Source organism: Thalassophryne amazonica, chromosome 21, assembly GCF_902500255.1.
Source record: "Thalassophryne amazonica chromosome 21, fThaAma1.1, whole genome shotgun sequence".
In the NCBI taxonomy this organism is placed as follows: domain Eukaryota; kingdom Metazoa; phylum Chordata; class Actinopteri; order Batrachoidiformes; family Batrachoididae; genus Thalassophryne; species Thalassophryne amazonica.
In genome coordinates this window covers 20,129,501-20,153,529 of record NC_047123.1, presented here as the reverse complement: position 1 = coordinate 20,153,529, position 24,029 = coordinate 20,129,501, and the positions used below count along the sequence as shown (strand labels likewise).

General features: G+C 39.6%; 1 protein-coding gene across 2 annotated transcripts; it reads left to right on the top strand.

Moving 5' to 3' along the window:
* The first annotated feature begins 1,105 nt into the window (after nucleotides 1-1,105).
* Nucleotides 1,106-19,330, top strand: nrbp1 (nuclear receptor binding protein 1). 2 transcript variants are annotated; one of them, XM_034161963.1, is made up of 18 exons: nucleotides 1,106-1,603; nucleotides 3,263-3,514; nucleotides 3,595-3,717; nucleotides 6,226-6,327; nucleotides 6,436-6,525; nucleotides 6,626-6,666; nucleotides 7,843-7,937; nucleotides 8,105-8,188; nucleotides 8,261-8,319; nucleotides 10,491-10,589; nucleotides 10,670-10,802; nucleotides 12,072-12,162; nucleotides 12,271-12,321; nucleotides 13,776-13,911; nucleotides 15,744-15,797; nucleotides 15,888-15,951; nucleotides 16,801-16,856; nucleotides 17,778-19,330. In XM_034161963.1, exons 2-18 carry the CDS (start codon nucleotides 3,284-3,286, stop codon nucleotides 17,871-17,873), a joined length of 1,605 nt encoding a protein of 534 aa, XP_034017854.1. In that variant the 5' UTR covers nucleotides 1,106-1,603; nucleotides 3,263-3,283; the 3' UTR covers nucleotides 17,874-19,330. The 2 variants fall into 2 exon arrangements, with proteins under 2 accessions (XP_034017854.1, XP_034017853.1); XM_034161962.1 differs by having other exon boundaries at nucleotides 3,256-3,514.
* The last annotated feature ends 4,699 nt before the right edge of the window (nucleotides 19,331-24,029 follow it).

Below are 24,029 nucleotides of genomic sequence, written 5' to 3'. Positions count from 1 at the left end.
ACATGGCAGCGAAACTGTAAACTTAATAAGTGAGTGATCAGACACCACTGATGTAAGAGGCATGATGTCAATATTCGTGACAGTAATACCACGTGCGAGAACCAGATCCAGGGTATTTCCACTAATGTGCGTCGAATCCCGAATGCATTGCCGAAATCCTAATGCATCCACAATTTCCATAAATGATTTGCAGAGGGGATTTATACGAATGTTAAAGTCACCAATGATCAGAATGTTATCTACACTAGTTGACAAGTTAGAGATGAACGCACCAAATTCATCTAAGAATTCAGAATATGGGCTAGGAGGCTTATATGTGACAAAGTAATACGACTGATTTTTATTCTTCTGACCTTGGCAATGTGTAATATCCTGAGCAGAGCGGAGAATCAGATGCTCAAACAAGTGATATTTGTAACCCCCAACAGCTAATAAGCTAAACCTAGATTTATAAATTAGAGCAACACCCTTAAATCATCTTTACTGTCATATTTTAACGCGCTGATTAGATTTATGTCACCTACATTTAAAGACCTACAGCGCCACCTAGTGATCAAATAGATATTTCGCGTTTACTTCCTGGTCAATGGTTTGGTGGTGACGGTTTATCATAACTCAGTATTCAATTGGTCTAATCAGCTGTCAATCTCAGCGAAAACGAGCGTGTGAATCTAGCGTTGCCAGTTGTGGTGGTACCCAGCGGTTTTCTTTTAATTCCAGTCATTGTAAACAATACAAGCCACGTTAAATTTTTAGGTATGTTTGACCAAAATCAGTCACTACATAAATAAATGTTTAGGATGCCTAAAATTGCATTTTCAATGTACATAATCAACTGGAATTGAGACAAGAATCGCTCGCCTGCAGGAGAGGTCCGGATCACTGGATCTATTACACTTGAAGAGGATGTGATGCCTATAGTTGACCACAGAAAACGCTTCACTTACAGCTCTGTGGATAGTAACACACATTTCCCAGTAGGATCGCTTTGGGTATAACCTTTAACACAAACGTGTGGTTAGTTAGTGATTTGAATGCCGCACAAAGGGGATTAATTTGGATGTATTTGGCAACCGAGCGCTGCTCCTCTGACGTATATCAGATAGTAGTGCTGCAGTGCAGTGTGTATCTGGAAGTTGTCGCCATCATCTTTAGCTAAATGTTAATCTAGCTGTCAAATCAATTCGTCGTATCTCTCGACGATATAAAGTTGTTTACTTTCTCTTTGTTCTTGTTTTGAATCTCGACGAAATGTTGTGATGTAAATACGCAGTCGACGTGTTTGCGAGCGCTGCTGCTCACACGTTAGCAGCGGCTAATTTTCAAAAGCAGTGAGGGGCGGTGGGCTGCTAGCTAGTTAGCTAGCTAGTTAGGGTAGCTCAAACATCGACAGACACGCTTAAGGTGGAATAAAAGTCACGACCGGGTGGTTTGTTATGTGTTCGCCGCCTTGTTCGCTGCTTTCCTGCAGGTTTAATTTGGGAACGTAACGCAGCAGCTGCTGAGGAGCTCACGGCGAACCAAGTGAACCAAGAGTTGAGCTAAACTAAGCTAACTCGCGTTCTTGTGGAGCTGGCATCGTCACATTTCCCGACTTTAACACGTATGTTCATGCATATATGGACTGATTATACTTGTTTATCATGTTTTGTGCTGTGGTCATCCTTGTGACTTTTGGGTGCTGAATTATTTGCTTAGATTCAGTAACACTGTTCCAAAGCAGACATTTGTGAGTTATTCTATTAGAGGTCCATAAGTAGTTTGACAGCGGCACAGATTTTGTAATTTTGCCTCTATGCATCAACATAATAGAGTTAAAATGAAACGATCAAGGTGTGCTTGTAGTGTAGACTTACAGTATTTTAACATAAACATCGCATTAACCATTTAGGAATTACAGCCATTTTTATGCAAAGTCATTTTCAGAGACGAACTATATTTTTGTAAATGCAAATCACTGCTTTTACAGTTTTCTTTAGATAATTGGGATGCATTTTCAAGTCACTAAATGTGCCTTGGTCTTTGCATGAATTTACTAATAAATCCAAACAATATGCACTGTATGATAAATCTATTAGATCTATTCAAAAACTGCCTTTATTGAGCTGATTCTTATCAGATTCAAACAAAGTTTTCAGCTATTCGTCAACAAGGTGCACAGAGGATTTATTAATCCAACTTTTGTGGAAAAGCTGCACTCCACAGCCCAGTTTTTCACAGGCTGTGTTCACGTACAGCCTTCCATGCACTGAGGAGGTGATTGCAGTCTGGGAAAGTTCTGAAACTCGTAAAATGTGAAATTTTTTGGGGGGGAAAACGGAGAGGGAACACCCTAAATTTGAAGATACGCATGATGGCGCTAACATATAATGTGATGGTGCACCGCCATTGTTCTATTGCTTATGGAGAGCAATGCATTTCCCAATAACTGACTGCGCAACAATGCTAATGAGGGAAGGCACCAAGTCACCTATGTCAACTCTGGAGTCACATGCTTCTGTGGTTGTGATTGGAGGAACTGTACATACTGTAACTTCTGTTTCTTGCACCACCAGCTTCATGGTGGAAAGGATTTCTTAAAGAGCAGATATGAAATTTCAGCTACAAGCAAATCTGACACGTGAACCTAGCTTTGTTCTTGTATTTACACTCCTCCTTTCCACTACACCATGATGATGTACGATAACTGGTGATCCAGCAGATAAATGTTGCATTGTGCACAGTCTCTCCAGTCACTTCCACAGATGCCTGTAACTCTTTCAGAGTTATGGGTGTCTTCTTGGCTTCCCTCACTATTCTTGCATGGTCAATCAGTTTGTGGGAACTGCCTACTCCACCGATAGTACCACACTGTCTGTTTTAATCATTGATTTATATTAATTCCAAGATGCATTCAGAATTTTGAAATTGTTCATGTGTTCATACTCTCAGTTCTTTAAAGAAAACTAGTGTAAGTGATGATGTGTACTAATGATAATCTTTAATTTGAGCTTGGACTGATGTGCATAAATTATTATAATTCCTAACTAATGTAATGTTTTTGCGAAACCCCTTGAATTAAAGCTAAGACTCTACACTACAAACACATCTTGTTTGTTTCATCTCCATTGTGGTGGTGTACAGAGACACAATTTGAGAAATTCTCACTGCCCAACTACTAATGGACTTGATTGTTTTAGCAACCATGATCAAAGCTGTGCTGTCCAGCCCACATGATGTGGATCCTGTGTGCGTGTTTTTAAATGCAACACACAGTGGGCTGCTGGACCTGACAACTAGCAAGATGTCTGAAGGAGAGAACAAGCAGGGTCCGGACACTGTCCAGGAAGTGAAGCCGGAGCCAGTGGCTGTTGCACCCGCGGGTCAAGGAGTGGCATCAGTTTCTCCCCCAGTGTCCATAGTGACCCAGACTGCCCCTACTGCTGCCACAGAGGATGAGGAAGAGGAGAGCGAGGATGAGTCTGAAATTTTGGAGGAAAGCCCGTGTGGACGCTGGCAGAAACGCAGAGAAGAGGTAGCTGTTGCGGTGGTAGGGCAGTAACGTTTCCTTATATTTCTAATAATGCCTAATATATTATAATTTTGGCATTCAAGGTGAATCAGCGCAATGTTCCTGGAATCGATAATGCATACTTGGCTATGGACACTGAAGAAGGTGTTGAGGTGGTCTGGAATGAGGTCATGTTCTCAGAAAGGAAGAATTTTAAACTGCAAGAGGTGAGGGACACACTGCTGAGGTAGATGATAACATGAATACCTGTAATGACAAAGATACCATGATAGGATTTTAAGGCTTTCTTTTAACCATCTTTTTCAGAATTTTTACTAGCCCCAGACAGATGTTAATGCCCATTAATGCTGAGCACCTACACAAGGCTGGGCATTAACGAGCGGCGATACCTGCATCTTTGAGGAAATAGATATCAGGGATTTTAATTAAGTTAACTCTAGGGCTATTTGGTATATCTAGATTGTAGATTATGTGTTGTGCGTTAAATAATACTCGTATTCTGTCATAAGAAGAACTTGATGTTGGAGATTTTCTTGTCTCTTAAGTTGTATATTTAGAGAAAACTGAAGGCTGAAGTTGCAGGAAATGGCCTCCTTTTGTACTTGAAACAGTCAACATGCTAGAATTTCCTCCTCTGGAGGATGCGCGCCGACTCGTGTGATAATTGCCAACAGCACTGCTATGCTAAAAATGTCTGGCGAGAACACTGCCGCCAGATGTTATATATTTTCAGTGCATGAAAATTCAGTAAGGTATATCTTATATATTATATTCCATTTCTAAGGTGGAACTATGCTAGTATACTAAGGTATATCTAAAAAGGAAGAGTAAAATAGAAGAGTAGAGTAGAGCCACTTAGGTGCCTGGTCTTGAGAACCAGGGATGGTAGGTTGAAAAGCTTTTTTATCCCATGGGAACTCTCCCTACCCACCCAAGCGGCTCAAGATTAAAGTATATATAATAAAAAATAATAAGACATAAGAAAGATAAGGCATGACAGCAAACTGATAACATAGTGCAAATGTTATCATTGCTAAGTTAGCATGACATCATCTTCTTGAAAGCCTAATGGTGCTTAGCAAACCTGTTATCACGTCACTTCCACCAGAGGATGAGGAAGAGGAGAGCATTAGAGTGCTAACAGGGACTAGAAGGAGAGAGCATATCTCACCCATATTGGCCTCTCTTCATTGGCTTCCTGTTAATTCTAGAATAGAATTTAAAATTCTCCTTCTTACTTATAAGGTTTTGAATAATCAGGTCCCATCTTATCTTAGGGACCTCGTAGTACCATATCACCCCAATAGAGCGCTTCGCTCTCAGACTGCAGGCTTACTTGTAGTTCCTAGGGTTTGTAAGAGTAGAATGGGAGGCAGAGCCTTCAGCTTTCAGGCTCCTCTCCTGTGGAACCAGCTCCCAATTCAGATCAGGGAGACAGACACCCTCTCTACTTTTAAGATTAGGCTTAAAACTTTCCTTTTTGCTAAAGCTTATAGTTAGGGCTGGAACAGGTGACCCTGAACCATCCCTTAGTTATGCTGCTATAGACGTAGACTGCTGGGGGGTTCCCATGATGCACTGTTTCTTTCTCTTTTTGCTCTGTATGCACCACTCTGCATTTAATCATTAGTGATCGATCTTTGCTCCCCTCCACAGCATGTCTTTTTCCTGGTTCTCTCCCTCAGCCCCGACCAATCCCAGCAGAAGACTGCCCCTCCCTGAGCCTGGTTCTGCTGGAGGTTTCTTCCTGTTAAAAGGGAGTTTTTCCTTCCCACTGTAGCCAAGTGCTTGCTCACAGGGGGTCGTTTTGACCGTTGGGGTTTTACATAATTATTATATGGCCTTGCCTTACAGTATAAAGCGCCTTGGGGCAACTGTGTGTTGTGATTTGGCGCTATATATATATATATATATATATATAAAAAAATTGATTGATTGATTGAAATGTTGTGTAACAGCAGACTGACAGAACAACGGTAAAAGTCCTGCATTCCAAATGTTATTTAAGTAAAATGACAAGAGTATTACTATCAACCTATACTTGAAATACATAAATTAAATGTACTCATGTAGACTAACCCTTTTCAGAATTATATATATTATTGGATTCAGGAAGTGCATCCGGCATAAAACCTCTGCCAGTTCAACATGCAGATCCACCTTGGATTTGCTGTGGCGACCCCGAGTGCAAACAAGGGAGCAGTCGAAGGGACTTACTGTATTATTGTATTATATTTCTGATTATTTAGATGCTATGTCATCTTTCACTTCAGTGTGTGTTCAGTGCAAATACTGTTGTAATAAATCTCATCACCCCAACCTAATAACATTTCATATGTATTGCTTTTGGTGTAATTTCTAACTTTCTGTTAATCAGGTAGCCAGAAAGGATTTGACTGCTACAGTACACCACAATACATGTCAGAGCATTTAGAAATTCTTTCCTCACTTTCATCACTGGTCCTACCACTGAACTGCAGGCAAAGACAAATTTGGCACAGATTATTTAAGATTTAAGCAGTTCATTTGGGCTCTTGACATTTTTCTCATAGTGAAACTCAATTTGAATTTGATACAACAGGAAGATGTGGCTGCTTTCGTAATTCTTTTTTTTCTCTCTCTCTCTCTCTATTTAATCATGTGCTGCTGATGGGAAATATGTTGTATTTGTGTGGTTATAAAGTTTATGCCGTTCACCTTTTTTCTTACTTCAGGAAAAAGTCAAAGCTGTCTTTGACAATTTGATCCAGCTTGAGCATTTGAACATCGTGAAGTTCCACAAATACTGGGCTGATGTCAAAGAGAACAGAGCAAGGGTAGGAAACCATCTCATAACGCCCCCTCCCACCTTCAGATCATATTTAAAAATAGAGTGTAAAGGTTTTTTCATACTGATCTTGTTTGGATGACACTGGTGTTTGCAGGTCATTTTCATCACTGAATACATGTCCTCAGGGAGCCTCAAACAGTTTCTGAAAAAGACTAAGAAAAACCACAAGACCATGAATGAAAAGGTATGATGGCGACGCATAACTCACCACGTGGCTTTAAAATTTTTGTTTTGCTCTTTTCATTTTTAACATGTTGTGCGTTATGTGTGCTTTTTGTAATCAGGCTTGGAAGCGCTGGTGCACACAGATTCTGTCTGCACTCAGGTCAGTTGAACACAAGAAGCTTAAAAACCATTTTTTCCAAGCCTCAGACACTTCTGCGGTGATTTTGACCACCTCAGTATTTATTTAAAGTTGGGTCATAGTCACTCGCATAGTAGCTTAGAAAAATGACATACAAATGCCTACAACCAAAATAACACACACCAGCTTTTTTGGACAAATTTCTCAACAGTGCAATTGGCAGAAGTCACAAAAGATCACACCCAAAATGAGCTCAGTTTGAAGTTTGGTGTAACAAAATCTTTGGCTGCCTGCCATTGTAAGTGTTATGTGTTCTAGCAACATTCTTTAGTTATCAGTCATACAAGATTTTCATCTGTACAAATTCACTGTTTATAGCATGGGGTGGGTGGTAAGGGCTCTGAATATAGGTGGTGAGCAATGTCAGACCATGCTACACACACACACACACACACACACACACACACACACACACATACACATAGGCATACACATGGCTGGCACTCATGGTGCTTGTGTGTGCTAAAAATAAATGATGCGCAGGAGAAAACACAAGGGAAGTGCTTCATAAGAGGAAAGCAATGACAGACTGTGGGAAAAGTGTTTCCCTCTGCTGTGCATCAATGATGCTGAGCACACACGAGCACCATGAGTACCAGTTACGTGCATACCTGTGTGTGTGTGTGTATATATACACACACACACACACACACACACACACACACAAATTGAGTGTTTGTATTTGGGGCTTGGCTTATTAATCATCACAAATATGCAATTTTAACATTAGTCTGGACTGTCAATGCCCATCAAGGAACTACTAGTGTTGGAAATTATTGGCGCCTGTAAACGTGTGTGTGCAGTGATTCAGACCCTGTCAGTTTTTCTTGATTAGTCCCTTACAAATAATCTCATAAGTAAATTAATTGACGTTTTATTCAGTGTTAGTTGAACAATATGGGCAACGTTTAAAAAGCAATGATATTATTAAAAACAAATGGCTCTTGATTTTTGTAAGCAGCTGTGTGTGGATCTGCTCTGTTTTGAGGAGTAAAGGTGATCAACGAAAGCTGAGAAAATTTGACCACATCTGTTGATAATCAGCTAAGATTTTCAGGCCTAATGAGATTTCCAAGTGGTAGAATCTCTCACTGTCTTCTCTCTCTCTTTTTTTAAACACTTCATCCATTTTCCTAGTTACCTGCACTCCTGCGAACCTCCCATCATCCACGGCAACCTAACGTGTGATACCATCTTCATCCAGCACAACGGCCTCATTAAGATCGGCTCAGGTAGGCCTCAGAGGTCACTTAAAGCAAATCTCACAGGAAGTGGGGTCATGACACTTTCAAGCTAAAGTCAGTTCACTCATAAACAAAGTGCATCTGCATTTACTGTTGATAGTAGTTGTTGCACGGCTATTATTGATGCCATCAGTGCTCCTCACCTGTTGTTTCAGTTGCTCCAGATACAATTAACAACCACGTGAAAACATGTCGGGAGGAGCAGAAGAGCCTTCATTTCTTTGCTCCGGAATATGGAGGTGAGTTCTTGCTGCTGTATTTGTTGCACAAACTGGTTCTTTTGTGACACTGATAGGTGTGTTTTCTTTCAGCTGTCGCAAATGTTACCACAGCCGTGGATATCTATTCCTTTGGAATGTGCGCCTTAGAGGTGAGCTTGATGAAAATTTTATCCACTTCTGTCATAGTTTTCATAAAATCTAATGCGGGTGCATCATACTGCTTTCAACAAATACAGTGTATCACTGGAGTCTAGTTGCCAAGAGAGCGTTGTGCCCCAGCTGAACACCTGCTTGTCAGCTGTTTGTTGTAAACAGTGAATGGTGTCAGGGTACTTTTTTCCCCTCCATGTGTCCTGCCACTTTGAGTTGATTGTGCCGGATGTCACCCAGTCATGTTTGTGATTATAAGTCATTAAAGATAGATGGTAGACGCCTGGCACTTAAACCTTGTTTACACTTAGGATGTGTGTCTTTCGTCCTTTCTTAATAATCCAAGCTGTTTGCAGGGCTGTGAAAACTCCACGGATCTGAGGAATTCCACGGATTTCATCATGGGGAGGAGGGCAGGTGTACAATGCCTATCGCAAAGCGTTTCCTTTGTTTTAACGACATCGTGCAAGTTTTATAAGTCCTTAGACACTGATCTGTGTGTTACAGATACAAATCTGTGTCCTCGGATCCGCGGAACTTCGCGGAGGAAAAATGCCACTCAAAGTGTAGCTGTTACGACAGTTGTCGTAAAGGGGGACTGGCTGGTTGCTGCGGCAACGCTGTGTGGCTCCTGCAAGACGCTTAAGCTAAATGTAGCATGTGGACATCGCAAACTTTTAGAGCTCTCAAGTTTTTAAAAGAAGAACTTTGCAGCATGTCTGTGTCACGGAGCAACATCAGACAGAGAGAAGATGGCGAGAAAGACGGTTTGAAAATTTGATATGGACAAGAATCTGTGGAATTGTCGCTGGATTCATGAACACATCTGAAAGATAAACAGAAAACGAGAACTGCCATCAGGAAACACTGTTAGAATTTTTCTCTCCCTGAAAATTAAACCTTGTGCTGTTCAAACAGGATTTTAGACAAGATTATGTGACTTTTTTCATTAATCTAGACTTTCATTCATTGGGAAAAAAGACTGTGGCTTTGAATGGATTTACAGGAATTTACACAAGAATATGTGACTTTTTTAGTATAAGGTGTGTTACTGATATTTTGCCCTGATTTTCAAAATATTCTCCAAGCTTTTGCTGTGGTTTTTGAAATACTTTAACAGTCTTTTCAGTCTTCATGGATTTCATGTAGTTTAATTGTTCTGAGTTAATGCATAATTTGGTTTACAATTAAAAGGAAAATCATTCCAGGTCCTACTTCCATGTCATATTCTGTTATTTCTGTTTTTTGGCCAGTTGGGGTTTTTCCGTAATTATTGTATGGCTTTGCCTTACAATATAAAGCGCCTTGGGGCACCTGTTTGTTGTGATTTGGCGCTATATAAATAAAATTGATTTGATTTCAACATGATCATTGACGGTTCAAATGAAAGGTTGAATCTAGGATCATTTAAATATGCACTACTTTTGAGATTTTTTTCTTCCAGGTGATGCTGAAAAATGAAAATGTATCATTAGATACAAATTAGTTTGGTTTCTGGGGCCCCGCGGACCCTAAACCCCTACTCGACCCCCTGTATATTTGCCTTGGATTTCACAGTTTTCATTTCACAGCCCTGTGTTTGTGAGACTAAAATCCATTATGACTGATATGTAAAATTAGCCATATTTTTGGTTGGAGCTGCTATTTGTACAGAAGCGTGCCGTCCCACCTACGTCTTAAACTGTCATCTTCATAAATAGGCACCTTGCAATATCTTATTTTGTTTAGTGCTGTTCTGTGCTCATCCTGGCTCTGTGCCGTTTCTCACAGCACAATCCTTACATCTGTAAAAGTCTGTTTCTTTTGTTAATCTACTACATGGGGCAGAAGGCGCCCAAAGCGCTGGTGGACACGAACACGGTGTGCAAATAGAGTAAATGCGGATATTCTACATAACAAAAACTTAATTTTATATGTTAATTATCTGCTGTTGCCAGGTTGGTTGCAGTCTGTAGATGTATCCTGGCTCATAGTTGATTAGATCATGTGGGAGTTTGCAGCATAAATTAATGTGGGTGGTAGGACATTAGGCAGTTAAAGTTGACCATTCATTTCATATGTAATGTGGACAAATGAACTCCAGCATCTGTTTGAAGATATTGTGCTGAAGTTTCATATCTCCATATATTAATAATTATTTGAAATTCTCCTTGTCCGGTTACTTTCACAGATGGCTGTGTTGGAAATCCAGAGTAATGGAGATTCGTGTTATGTGTCCCAAGAAGCCATAAACAGTGCCATTCACTCCTTAGAGGACCCGCTGCAACGGGTAAGAGCCAAGAGTTTAGTGCTAGTATAACGACGAGACTTGAGTTCAAACAAGCTTCTGTTTTATTTTAAATTGGACAGGAGTTTATCCAGAAGTGTCTGGAGGTCGATCCCAGTAAACGACCCACAGCTAAGGAGCTGTTGTTCCACCAGGCCTTGTTTGAGGTGCCGTTACTCAAGCTGCTGGCTGCTCACTGCATCGTCAGCCACCAGCGTAAGTCAGAATGAATACACAATGTTTCATCACAACAAATGCTGCTGACAACTTCAGTGTAAACCTACAGGTGTGAGTTCTGGTTTGTTCGTTCATGAAACCCTAAATTCCAGAAATGCTGAAAAAAATCTTTGCTATAGCACAGCTTGAATATTTTTTTGGGTTGACTTCCAGTCTAGGTGAACATGTACAAACCTGCCAGTGACAATTACTTACTGTTCACTTTTTTTTGTTGTTTTTTTTAAGTGGAAATGGAATATAGAATTCATAACCAGCTTTTTGTGTGTGTGTGTATAATTACCTGCATTGAACCTGTGTTTTCATGAGCTCAGGATGAGCCTCCTCTTGGAGACCACTACGTTGCACTGCCGTGTTGATACATTAGCCCAAAAGGAAATATACTTGCAGCAGAGCTGGAAGACTTTAGAAAAAGTCAGTGTCAGTGGTTTCTCTCCTATGCGCTGTCTACTGGTTTGGTGAAATAGAGGATTATACATGCTGCTTATCACAAGAGGAGGCAATGGAGCATGAATCCTCATTGGCGAAGGGAAACAATGCAATTGTTTGCGCTTGCAGTAATGCAGTCTGCAATCTCACTACTAGGTGACAGTACAGCCTACAAACTGTAGCTGTAAAGACATGAAAACACTGCAGATTAGTGATTGTTCAAAGAATTGTCACTGGATCACCATTGTGCAAAATAAGAGACAAAAGACGTCCTGAACAAACTCACCATTTGTGCTGTGCTATAACAGAAAAGCTAAATTATTCACTAATTAGTGTGTGTTAGTGCACACTTGAGCTCGTCACAGTAGTTTTATGTGGTGTCGCTATGACTAGTTAAGGAGCGCTATAGTCAGCAGTGGAAAATGAAGTAGAACTGATCTGGTACCATCTGGTTGGAAAAGCTTCATAAGATGGTTTATGTTCATACAAAGAGCATGTAGGCCACACATTTGTGGTAAGTCATGAAGAACAACAACAAGAAAGATGCTTTATTGCCAGAAATGCAGCGTTGTTGGAAAGGAGCTAAGGAACCTATGATACTTGGGTCTGGAGCAATCTGTTGAATTTGCATGTTGATGTATTTTCGTGGCATGGCGGCGTCATGCGGCTACAGCTGCCAGAATTTTAGTGATCATCCTGCTACCAACCTTGGGGAAAGTATCACAGTGTGAATCATAACAATAAAGTTTGCTCAGTTGTGTTCTGAAAATGACAGTTATTGTCAGAACATGGTGTTTGAGCGTGTCTGTCTGTCTGCTGTAGATATGATTCCTGAAAATGCTTTAGAGGAGATGACGAAAAACATGGACCCTAACCTGATTATTGTTGAGGCCAAGGAGGGCGTTCAAATGAAGTAAGTCAGAATGTTGTCACAAAACGCTGACACAAGGAGATCGAGAGGAAATCACTGGAGACATTTCTATGACATATTCATTATATAGTTTGTATTGTTTTGTTTCAGGCTCTCCCAGTTTCCTGCCCTTGAACTTGACAAGTTTCTAGAAGATGTCAGGTAAAAAAAAAAAAAAAAAAATTATATATATGTGTGTGTATGTGTATATATGTATATATATATATATATATGTACACACACGTACATACAGTGGTCCCTCGTTTATTGCGGGAGTTACGTTCTAAAAATAACCCACAATAGGCGAAATCCGCGAAGTAGTCAGCGTTAGTTTTTACAATTATTAGAGATGTTTAAGGCTGTAAAACCCCTCACTACACACTTTATACACTTCTCTCAAACAGGCATTAACATTTTCTCACTTTTCTCTCCTGTGTAAACACTCAAAGTTCAAACCTTAGTAGAAAAATAAGTCCAGTATTATAGAATGAAACCAAAGATCAAAACCTGTTTTCAGGCCCAAACATTTTTTTGAGAAATAAAAATAGAACGTTTTCCTCTAAATAATTATGATGGCTTTTAGAACTAACGAATTTAATTATAACGATCAACCTGCGAGGTTGGACACGTAAGAAATTATTAATAGTGACTGACCAGTATTTCACAGTTCCTCTGATCGCGCCTCTTCGTCCTGGTGCCGCTCCGGGTAGTTGTTGGCGCTCTTTTTTCTTCTGGGCGAGAAGATTATAAACAGGCACACGTAGAACACAATGCGTGTGCTCTCCCTTTGCTCACTGCCTCCGGTGTTACCGTTGCGGGGTACGGATGCGGGACCCGCAAAGCATCCAAGTCATTAAAAAGGTACAAACCTCTGTCAGTGGCCACGGACCTCTGCGGCTGCGGTTACCAAGACCATGCAGCGCTGCGGATTTTTCCGCAAGAAGTCGCGCTTACCGAGCCCGCAGACTCAGCAAGCGCATCAGAGGCAGTGAGAGCAATTGCGGTGATGCCGCCGACTGGTGCTGCAACCGGCCCGCCTGATAAGGATGCAGAACACAATGCGCTGTTTAAAAAAAGAAGAAACATGCAAAATTGCACTAAAAAAATCAGCAAAACTGCAAGGCTGCGAAAGTTGAACCACATTATAGCGAGGGACCACTGTATATGATTTTAAATTATAATATCTTCATCATCAATTAGGAACGAGACACCTAAACTGTTGCAAGTATTGAGTAGTTTTTCTTTTATTGTTTTTTTTATTGCATCAATCAGTAGATCAATGGTTAAAGAAGGAGACTCTTGATCTTAAGATTCTGGTTAGAACATCTGAGTTGTGGGCAGAGAGCTGGTTGCCAAAACATAATTTAGGTCCAACACTGAACTATAGTTGTGCTGTTGTGCCATCTTTGAATATTAAAAATAAATCTGTAAAATAAGATTGAGGAGCCGTGTGTAGTATGCTTGCAGACTAAATCTATTTTAAAAATGCTAATAGTCATTCTTGGCAAAACAGCACATTATAAGTGTTAAATATTTTTACAGAAAAACTCTTGCAATATGTCCCACTCTGAAAGTTGTATTTTTTTATTTTTATTTTTATAAATCTGTGCTGTCAGAAATGGGATCTACCCTCTGACTGCATTTGGAATACCCTGTCCACAACAACCTCAGCAGGAAGCAGTGAAGTCACCCATAGTGCCTCCCTCAGTTAAAACCCCAACCCCCGAACCTGCAGAGCTCGAGACGCGGAAGGTAACAACTATCACGTACCTGCACACAGAAAGTTGTTTACACACAGGATTTCATATACTGTTTGTTTTTTCCCCTTTTCTCCAGTTCTCTTAAACCTGAGAGAGTATAGTAAGATGCACATAACAAAAATAGATGCACTATAAGGGGTCTCCAACATGTCACTCACAAGCTACCAGTAGTTCGTAGTTCCTTTAAGCCCCGGTCACATGGTACTAATGAAGTACACCGAAGCCAAAACGAAACAAGAAATCTGGACTTACGTTGACTTTCAGAGATATCGTTTAACCATCGTCCAGTTTCGTTTCTGTAGCTGGCTCTTCGTCAGAATTTTCAAACTTGAAAAATGAGACGTCCTCCGTTCTTTATGAAACATTGATCTTGACGTGCAGCCCACTGAAGAGCTCAGCTCAGAGGCTGTGGGGTTACATTTGTGTCATTAATATCTGAAAGGAAATGCTTTTGATTAAAAACCACTGATTTTATTTCTATTTATGTCCAGAGATCTAGGATCCATCATGTACATCAAGGATCCAGTGACCATGTACAGATTTTATTGATTTTTTTGTCCAGAGATCAAGGATCCAGTGACAAATCTCATATTTATTTACTTTAAGACTCAATAAAATCTTGTTGACATAGAAAACCTGTAAAGCCTACTTTTAATCCACAGAAAATTCACAAGAGGTATTGATAAGGGAATCGATAATCGGATCAATAAGTGAAATCGATAATGGCATCGATATCAATAAAATCTTATACCCATCATTAATCGTATCACACCAAATAGAATCATATCGCACTATGAGGAATTGAATCACCATCAAATACATATCAAATGGAATCAGGAAGAGGGGGAGTCGCATCGTATCATATCGTCAGTATCGCTATATGCATCATATCTCTGGTAGTGTATTAAGATATATATTAAATTGTTGATGAGATTCACATGCCTAATGTAGACACCAATAATTTGTAAATCTTCAGGCAAAACAAGCATCAAGAAATTGTTTGGGTGAAAATAAGGTACAAAAATAAGTGTTGCAAAGCATGAGTAGTTCTCGCTTATTTTTATTTTGTAAATGTAGCTCTCAGAGGAAAAGAGGTTGTCGACGCCTGATTGTGGAACTGCTAGTGGTTACTTAAATGTGATGCTAACTGACCGCCGTATTTTTTGAGAGCTCTTGCTGAAATTCTGTTACAGCAGCATTAATGGTAAATGTCCACCAGGTGGAGATATAGCTTCATTTCAAGAACCTTGAGTACAGGTTGCTATGGGACACATCGATGAATCCTGTTGCTTCAAGATTTGGTTTATTGTCATTCCACCAAGTATACGCATACACTGAATGAAACGAAAAATCATTTCTCATCAACTCCTTTCTTGCAGTGCATTAAAATAAAATAAATAAGTAAAAGCTGTGCTTAAAAAAAATCAGAAGTAATAAAATAGTAATAGATGTAGGAAAGTCTGTCTTTAACACATAAAAGTATAGCTGTGCATTTCAGTCAAGGGCATTTGTGTAGCTAATTTTGTTCAGGAAGTGAACCATCAGTAACAGAGTTACCAGGGGTTTATTTAATTTTGACAGCCTTAGAGCACACAAAATGTTGCGACCCTCTAGGGGGCTCTCAGACCCCAGGTTGGGAACCAGGGACTTAAAGGTTGCATGTTATACAGTGGATGCAAGTTGTGCTACATAAGGAACAGAAAACAATGTACAGATTGTTTCCCTCAGCTCTCAATCATTTGTTCAGATTGTCACTTTAAGGGTTTGTGGAAATTCCACTTTGAATGACTTTTTTTTTTTTATTCTCTCTCTGACACACCACAGGTCCTTCAGATGCAGTGCAACATCGAGCCTGTTGATGAGGGCACCAAACACCATGTAGGAGTCACTTTTGCTTGATAATCTCTCTCCTGCTCAGTACTGCGTACCTTATGTAAACCTCTTTATTTTCTCGTGTTCTCCTTTTAGCTGACCTTGCTGTTGAAACTCGAGGATAAGCTCAACAGGCACTTGAGCTGTGATTTGTTACCAAGTGAGTGTTTTTCTCTTCTTAACCACTGAATGGTGGTTTGGCAGTTATTCTTCCTGCTTAAACAAACAAACACAAACAAAACCAAGTCCTTTATTCTTATCCAAGCACAGCACTGTGCTGCAGAGCCTAGTTACCTAATTTTCAGAAAATTAATAACTCAGATCTTTCATATTTGAAAGTGTTGTGTAGGATGGTATCCTTTATCGATTGACACAGTTTGATCTGGATCAGATGACAGATTTTGTGGCCATTTAAATGTAACATTGAAAACCCTGTTTAATGTGTATTATACATTATATTTTAATCAAACATGCCCCATTCACTCTCATATTTGATAGTAAGGTGCAGACACTCACTATCGCCCGACAAAGTTTGATCCAGATTGTGGATTTTGTGGACATTTGAATTTAATATTGAAAAGCCCATTTTTTTGTACATTTTGCATTATATCTGAATCAAAAGTGTCTCAATCATTCTTATTTGTGACAATGAGGTGTAAACTGGCACTCTCGGTGAACAGAGTCACGTCTGATCCCTGTTGTGGATTTAACGGATATTTGATTTTAACATTGAAAAGCTCTTTTGATCTATATTTTATCTTATGAAAAGCCAAAATTTTTCCATGGTAAAAATTTGTGGAATTGTAAACTAATGTTGGCAGAGGTTTACGCTCTATGAGCGCAGTGCTCTAACGTGTCCAGTGTTTTGAAACTATGTTAGGTACCTGAATGACAATGACAGCAACATTTAGCCATATTGTTACCTCACCACAAACAAACAAAAAAGAATTGTGTACTTAAATGTCCCACTGCTGTGTACTTGTGCTCACTGGCTTGTATTTTTATTCAGATGAGAACGTGCAGGAGCTGGCCGTGGAGCTCGTCCAGCTGGGATTCATCAGTGAGGTAAGAGTCAAAACCATCATGTTAGTTTGAGCGCTGAGATGAATGTTTTGTAGAAATCATCAGATTTCTGGATGGAGAGCACACCGCTATTCAAGCCAGACACTGTAACGCACACAAGATACATTTGACAACTGGTGGGGTGCGTTAACTGCAGTTAGCATTGAACTGTTGTTCACAGTAATCTTGGTCAGTGTTAACCACAGTTTGTGTGAAAGCATAGCAGTGCTCGCTTGGTGTCTGATTTAAATAACAGTGACAGCTCAGTTTTGTGTCAAGACCCCCAATGTCTGTGTTAAGCACAGCAGAGGCTTGTCCAGATTTATTTACTGGAGTGGCCATAAAGGGGTTAGCATGTAGTATATCACTTTAGCTTACTTGATAAAAACCAATAAGTTGTCAGCAGACTGATAATAAAATCAGCTTTTTTTCTAAGTAGGCTAAGCAGTACGATACAAAACCACATGACCAAAATGATGTGATGCACGTCTGCGCACACAAAGTCCTCCTTTATTAGGTTTTGTCTTGAGTTGCCTTGCTTCTCTGAGAACGTGTTTGTGATAATGCTGTAGGAGCACTCAGCCAATCATACAGCTTGGTTCTGGACAACTCTAAACTTAAACTCTCTAATCTGTCATAAGGTGTAATAAGAATGAACATTTCCTTTTCAGTTAATTATGTGCCTGTGCGGCCAATCCAGGCTGGAATTTGTGCCTGTTGTTATTTTTGTCACCCACCAGATGTCGCTGTTTAGTGCTTCATTCCATTGACACTTTACCTGATACATTTATACCTCGCGTCACAAGGCTTCATCAGTGCACAGCCAGTAGGCCGATAATTCCCGTAAACCTTTCATTGGTGCTCAAGTATAGAAGATTTAGGACCTTTATTCATTTTCTGTCCTCTCTGTCTCCCTGTGTTCAGGGCGATCAGCTGCGAATTGCATCAGTTCTTGAAGAGGCCTTTACAAAATTCTACAGCCGCAACGGTTCTCTCAATCCAGTCACGGTTTCCTCCTAGCGGCTGGTCGCCAGATCTTCTGCCCGTCCCTGTTGTCCTCCACAGCCGGACTAGCTGTCTTCTGCAGCAGAGCTTTGTGAGGACAGAGGACGAAGCCTTTGGTCTGACTGCAGATCCTGCAGCGTGTTTTTGTCTCTTCTTTTGGGGAAAAGCTGCCACTAAGTGGCTGGCACTTATTTTTTTTTTTTTCCTTCTGTTTTCCTCCCACCCAACACAGCCATCTGCTTCTCTTCTAAAAGAGGAAATCCTCAGTGCAACTTAAAGGAAAATACACGTTTTCAGTTTTTGGCTCATTTGTTTCAGTCCGTACGTAAAAGAAGTAGCACAGGTGAACAAAGGATAACTGTAGTATTTTTCCTTAAGTCAGTATTAAATCTGTATTTTAAACATTTTCACTTCAAACTGTTTAATAGTCGTCTGTATAAAAACAAGGTCATTGTCCTGGCGAGCTGCAGTGTACGTGTTGCGGTGTTCTACGGTTGCGTCTGGTTGTCTTTGGTCTTTTGCTTGAACAGCACCTGAGGTATCTCCCAAACGCTTGATGCAACAGGTGATGCTTTCACGCACAAAGTGATGTAATTATACATGGTAGTCCTGATACACACACAGCTGTGACACCATCAGAAGAGGAACGGCTCCCCGCCAAAAGTGTGTTATTTATTTGTGTCTCTTTGAGTGTACTATATTTCACACCCTGTTTGAATGTACGCATTTACATGCTTCAGTTCCTTCAATCATCCTGTGGTGTTCTATGAAAAGGGTGAACTCACCTGAATGTGATCCAACTGCAGCTTGTACGAAACGTATGACCCGTGTTCATCATCCACAGGAGGCGAATTACTCAGGAGAGGTTGCTCACATCTATTTGAAGATGCGTTGACCTCTGAATATAGGAGCTTTTTTTTGTGACAGTGGTTTATGTATTTTGATGCCCAGTTGGAAACTACTCGTATTGGGCACCATGATCTTGTGGATTTGGTTTAGTTAACGTTTGAACTGTGATGGAGGTAGTTTTAGTTATGAAGAGTGGAAAGTGTTTTAAGTTTTATCATCCAAAGCCTGTCTCTCCTTCTGTGGCCCTAAGTCAGTAGTTTTGTTGATGGTTAAACTATTTGGCTCCAGGCATTGTAGCTAATCAGGCCTGTGTTAACTCTTTGGGGATCTCTGCTAGTTTGCACTACTGTACACTTTTGTATAACGTCTGTTGGAAACGTACTGCGCCCTCTGGCTCACTCAGACCAACAGCAGAAATGTGGAGGGCTTCTTAGAAGCACTTTGGGAAATGTAGCGAGCCAGTTTCACGCCGATCGTCTTGTAGGGTCTATAGAGGCTATAAGACAAGGGTGAGACTGCCTAGCATGCTTGGAACCATCTTGTACACTGTTCGCTGGACACTGAGCTCTGTTACAGCACATTTACTCCCTTTTTCACTTCCTCAAATAAAAAGATTACACTCAGCGCTTTGTGACTTTGGTGCCTTGTTGACACATCATGACTGCTGCCCAAGTAGATCTGCTTACATAAATACACAAAACTAGACATTCCAAGTAGAATTTTTAATGCCTCCACCTGCTGTGGAAATGAGGGGTGTCGTGTGTGTGTGTGTGTGTGCGCGCGCGCGAATGCAAGCTTATGAATTACATCGAGGATGAAGGTGAAATAATATTTCTAACAGCCATGACATGATGGTATGACATTTACGATCATTTACATGTGTGAAACATACTGAATGTGTCAGTGTTAATGTTTACACTGTAGGGACGTAATCAAGTATGTGAAGCTGTATAACTTGCCCCCCAAAAATTGTTTGAATTCTAGCTCCGTCTCTCACGAATTTCATATTTTCGTCATAGTTGCCTCGTCCGTACAGGACCATGTTCTAACAGGTGCATTTGTCATACACGTCAAACAGGTTTTCAACCTGTCAATCCTGTGCAACTATTTTTATTGGAATCCACTATGTGGCAATATTTAGTATGCGCGAGTAACAAAAACATAAAAAAGTAAGTTGTTCACGGATACACTAAATTCTTACCACCTTATCTTCACAGTAGTAACCAGCCTCTTGAAATTATAATCCCTATATTTGCTTGTTTTTCTTTGTTCTGACACAAAACAATCAAATCTGAAGTGATGTGTATAAAATAGTAATGGGTGAAAAACACTTTATTTCCTGACAACTGTGTTTTGATTTGTTGAAATCATTAGGACCCTCAAGGTTGAAAATTGTTAACCCGTTGCTCACGAGTAGTACAATTCTTGCTCATTTGTGACTGAAGATATATAAAAAAGTTGGCCTTGATCATGAATTGTTAGCTTATCAATCAGTCTCAAATAAAATTCTTGAAAAAGTGATTTTGAAACAACTTGTGGATTGGTTGTATGATAATTCCTTAACTGTTGCCATCAGTGATGAGGTTTCTGTCTTATGGTTCTACAGAAACCACACTCACTAAATAACTAACACTCTGCTCACTTTGAATTCAGATGCCACTTCAGTGCTTCAGTTGCTGGATTTCAGTGCCGCATTTGATCCTGTAGACTTCTGCATATTCTGTTTGACTTGGAAAAACATCTGGCCTTTTTGATCATGTTGTTTCTTGGTTGATAAATTTATCCAACTGATCAGTGTGCCTTGTATGACATTTCCAAATTAGATGCTGTCAGATTACCCTTTTCCAGATGTTTTCCTCTGCAAATTCATTGAGAACTGACATACTTTTAAAATATGTGACATTATTCTACTCTGACAGAACTTTGAGAAATCACAGATGTTATGAGGGAATACTTCAGAAAAAACTAATTTTAGATCAACTTATTTTTACAACCCCTGGCAATAATTATGGAATCACCGGCCTCGGAGGATGTTTAATTTTGTAGGAAAAAAGCAGATCACAGACATGACACAAAACTAAAGTCATTTCAAATGGCAACTTTCTGGCTTTAAGAAACACTGTAAGAAATCAGGAAAAAAATTGTGGCAGTCAGTAACGGATACTTTTTAGACCAAGCAGAGGGGAAAAAAATATGGACTCACTCAATTCTGAGGAATAAATTATGGAATCACCCTGTAAATTTTCATCCCCAAAACTAACACCTGGATCAAATCAGATCTGCTCGTTAGTCTGCATCTAAAAAGGAGTGATCACACTTTGGAGAGCTGTTGCACCAAGTGGACTGACATGAATCATGGCTCTAACAAGAGAGATGTCAATTGAAACAAAGGAGAGGATTATCAAACTCTTAAGAGGGTAAATCATCACGCAATGTTGCAAAAGATGTTGGTTATTCACAGTCAGCTGTGTCTAAACTCTGTACCAAATACAAACAACATGGGAAGGTTGTTAAAGGCAAACATACTGGTAGACCAAGGAAGACATCAAAGCGTCAAGACAGAAAACTTAAAGCAATATGTCTCAAAAATCGAAAATGCATAACAAAACAAATGAGGAACAAATGGGAGGAAACTGGAGTCAACGTCTGTGACCGAACTGTAAGAAACCGCCTAAAGGAAATGGGATTTACATACAGAAAAGCTAAACGAAAGCCATCAACACCTAAGGGTGATTCTTTAACTATGGGCACTATTGGCCTTGTAAATGTAATTTCCACCACACCATTGCCTTACAATATAAAGCACCTTGGGGCAACTGTTGGTTGTGATTTGGTGCTATATACATGTGCTCTGATGTCACTGTTTATCTCCATAGAAACTACCCAAACAATCTTTCATACAAACTGTTTAAAGGGACATTACAGTGTTGTGGTGGAAATTACGGCAATAGTGTGGGACCAACTACGTTTTGTTTAAAAAAATCACAACAGTTGTATGACATTGAATACCCCAATTATGTTTTACTGATATTTTATTCAGAGATATTTTAAAACATTAGAAAAAACGTTTTTTTACCATTCATTTTTATCATTGAAGATCAAAAGTCTGGGTGTGGGACAAGCACAAAACGGCAATATTTGCATATAATGATGCTGAAAAGTAAAAAAAGTCATCATAGACTACTAGAACAAATTTCTTAACACACTTTCATTGTAAAGATAACTATAAAAGTGTGAAATTTCCCTTTTTCTGTTTTTTCATACAATATGATCAAAGGACATAAGTGCCCGTAGTCTAAGAATCACCCCTAAACAGAAAAAAACAAGGTTACAATGGGCTAAGGAAAAGCAATCGTGGACTGTGGATGACTGGATGAAAGTCATATTCAGTGATGAATCTCGAATCTGCATTGGGCAAGGTGATGATGCTGGAACTTCTGTTTGGTGCCGTTCCAATGAGATTTATAAAGATGACTGCCTGAAGAGAACATGTAAATTTCCACAGTCATTGATGATATGGGGCTGCATGCCAGGTAAAGGCACTGGGGAGATGGCTGTCATTACATCACCAATAAATGCACAAGTTTACATTGATATTTTGGACACTTTTATTATCCCATCAATTGAAAGGATGTTTGGGGATATCATTTTTCAAGATGATAATGCATCTTGCCATAGAGCAAAAACTGTGAAAACATTCCTTGCGAAAAGACACATAGGGTCAATGTCATGGCCTGCAAATAGTCCAGATCTTAATCCAATTGAAAATCTTTGGTGGAAGTTGAAGAAAATGGTCCATGACAAGGCTCCAACCTGCAAAGCTGATCTGGCAACAGCAATCAGAGAAAGTTGGAGCCAGATTGATGAAGAGTACTGTTTGTCACTCATTAAGTCCATGCCTCAGAGACTGCAAGCTGTTACAAAAGCCAGAGGTGGTGCAACAAAATACTAGTGATGTGTTGGAGCGTTCTTTTGTTTTTCATGATTCCATAATTTTTTCCTCAGAATTGAGTGATTCCATATTATTTTCCCTCTGCTTGGTCTAAAAAAGTAACCGTTACTGACTGCCACAATATTTTTTCCTGATTTCTTATAGTGTTTAAAGCCAGAAAGTTGCCATTTGAAATGACTTTAGTTTTGTGTCATGTCTGTGATCTGCTTTTTTTCTACAAAATTAAAACAACTGAATGAACATCCTCCGAGGCCGGTGATTCCATAATTTTTGGCAGGGGTTGTAGAATTGTACCATGTGTAGAGTCTTGTTGAAATGTACACACAATTGCAGTAAAATCCAGCTGTCATTTATTTGTACAAATCTTCATCCTTTATCTACTCACAGATGATGATGATCTAAACACAGAACATCACTGATTGAAATACTTTTCTTCAAAATGTTAAGAAACTGTAGCCCTTGTATGTTCATATACATACCTTAAATCACATAATGTGCTGAAATAAGTTGAATAAAACACATTTCATGCTGACAAACATTGCTGTTAAAAAAAAAAATTTCACAGCAGTATGATGAAAGTACAGCGACACTAAAAAGATTTTCATTACGAAACACGCCAAGTAAAAAGCTACCAAAACGGGGACATCCACTTAATGAATGTTTTTTTTTGTTTTTTTTTTTAAAGCTGTACAGGTTTGTTCAATTCTGTACATTGAGTTAAAAAAAACTTACAAAAACAGTACATAGCACTTCAAACACATTACACGTTAATTTTGCGTTACTTCCCGATCTGAAAGTAATGTATATAGGCACAGTAATTAAATTCACGAGGGATCCCGACAGCGGGTGTTTGGTCAACAACTGCAGCTAAACAAACTTTTAGCCGCTCTGTCCTTATTTCTCGCTGTCGTATCCAAACGTTTTCCCCCGTGGGACTGTACAGTCGATACACCATTGGGTCATACTGAACACAGTCAAAATAGACAATCACGTTGAGCTGCTTTAACTTCAATTCTCCTGTAATCTGTCTTCTCGAACTGTAAAAATCATTGCCACAAATTCTCGCAAGCTTCTGGTTTGTAACTATGAAGCATCAAAAAATGCCACATTCCAAACTATAAAGTCTCGCTCCAAATCTCTGGATGTTTAGGATTACAAAGTTGTACCTCGCTGAACCCGTGTGGGCCACTAACGTACACAAAGTTCAGTTCAAGATAAATTTCTATTTACAGGCACTGACAAGAACGTCTTGTATATTTTGCATACTTGTCCAAAATATTTGAAATATGTCCGTGTTGTTGTGGTAAATCTGTTAATGTAGGTGAAAATTGTTTTTTGATTCTTCTTTGGACTGAGCTGTCCAACAGGAT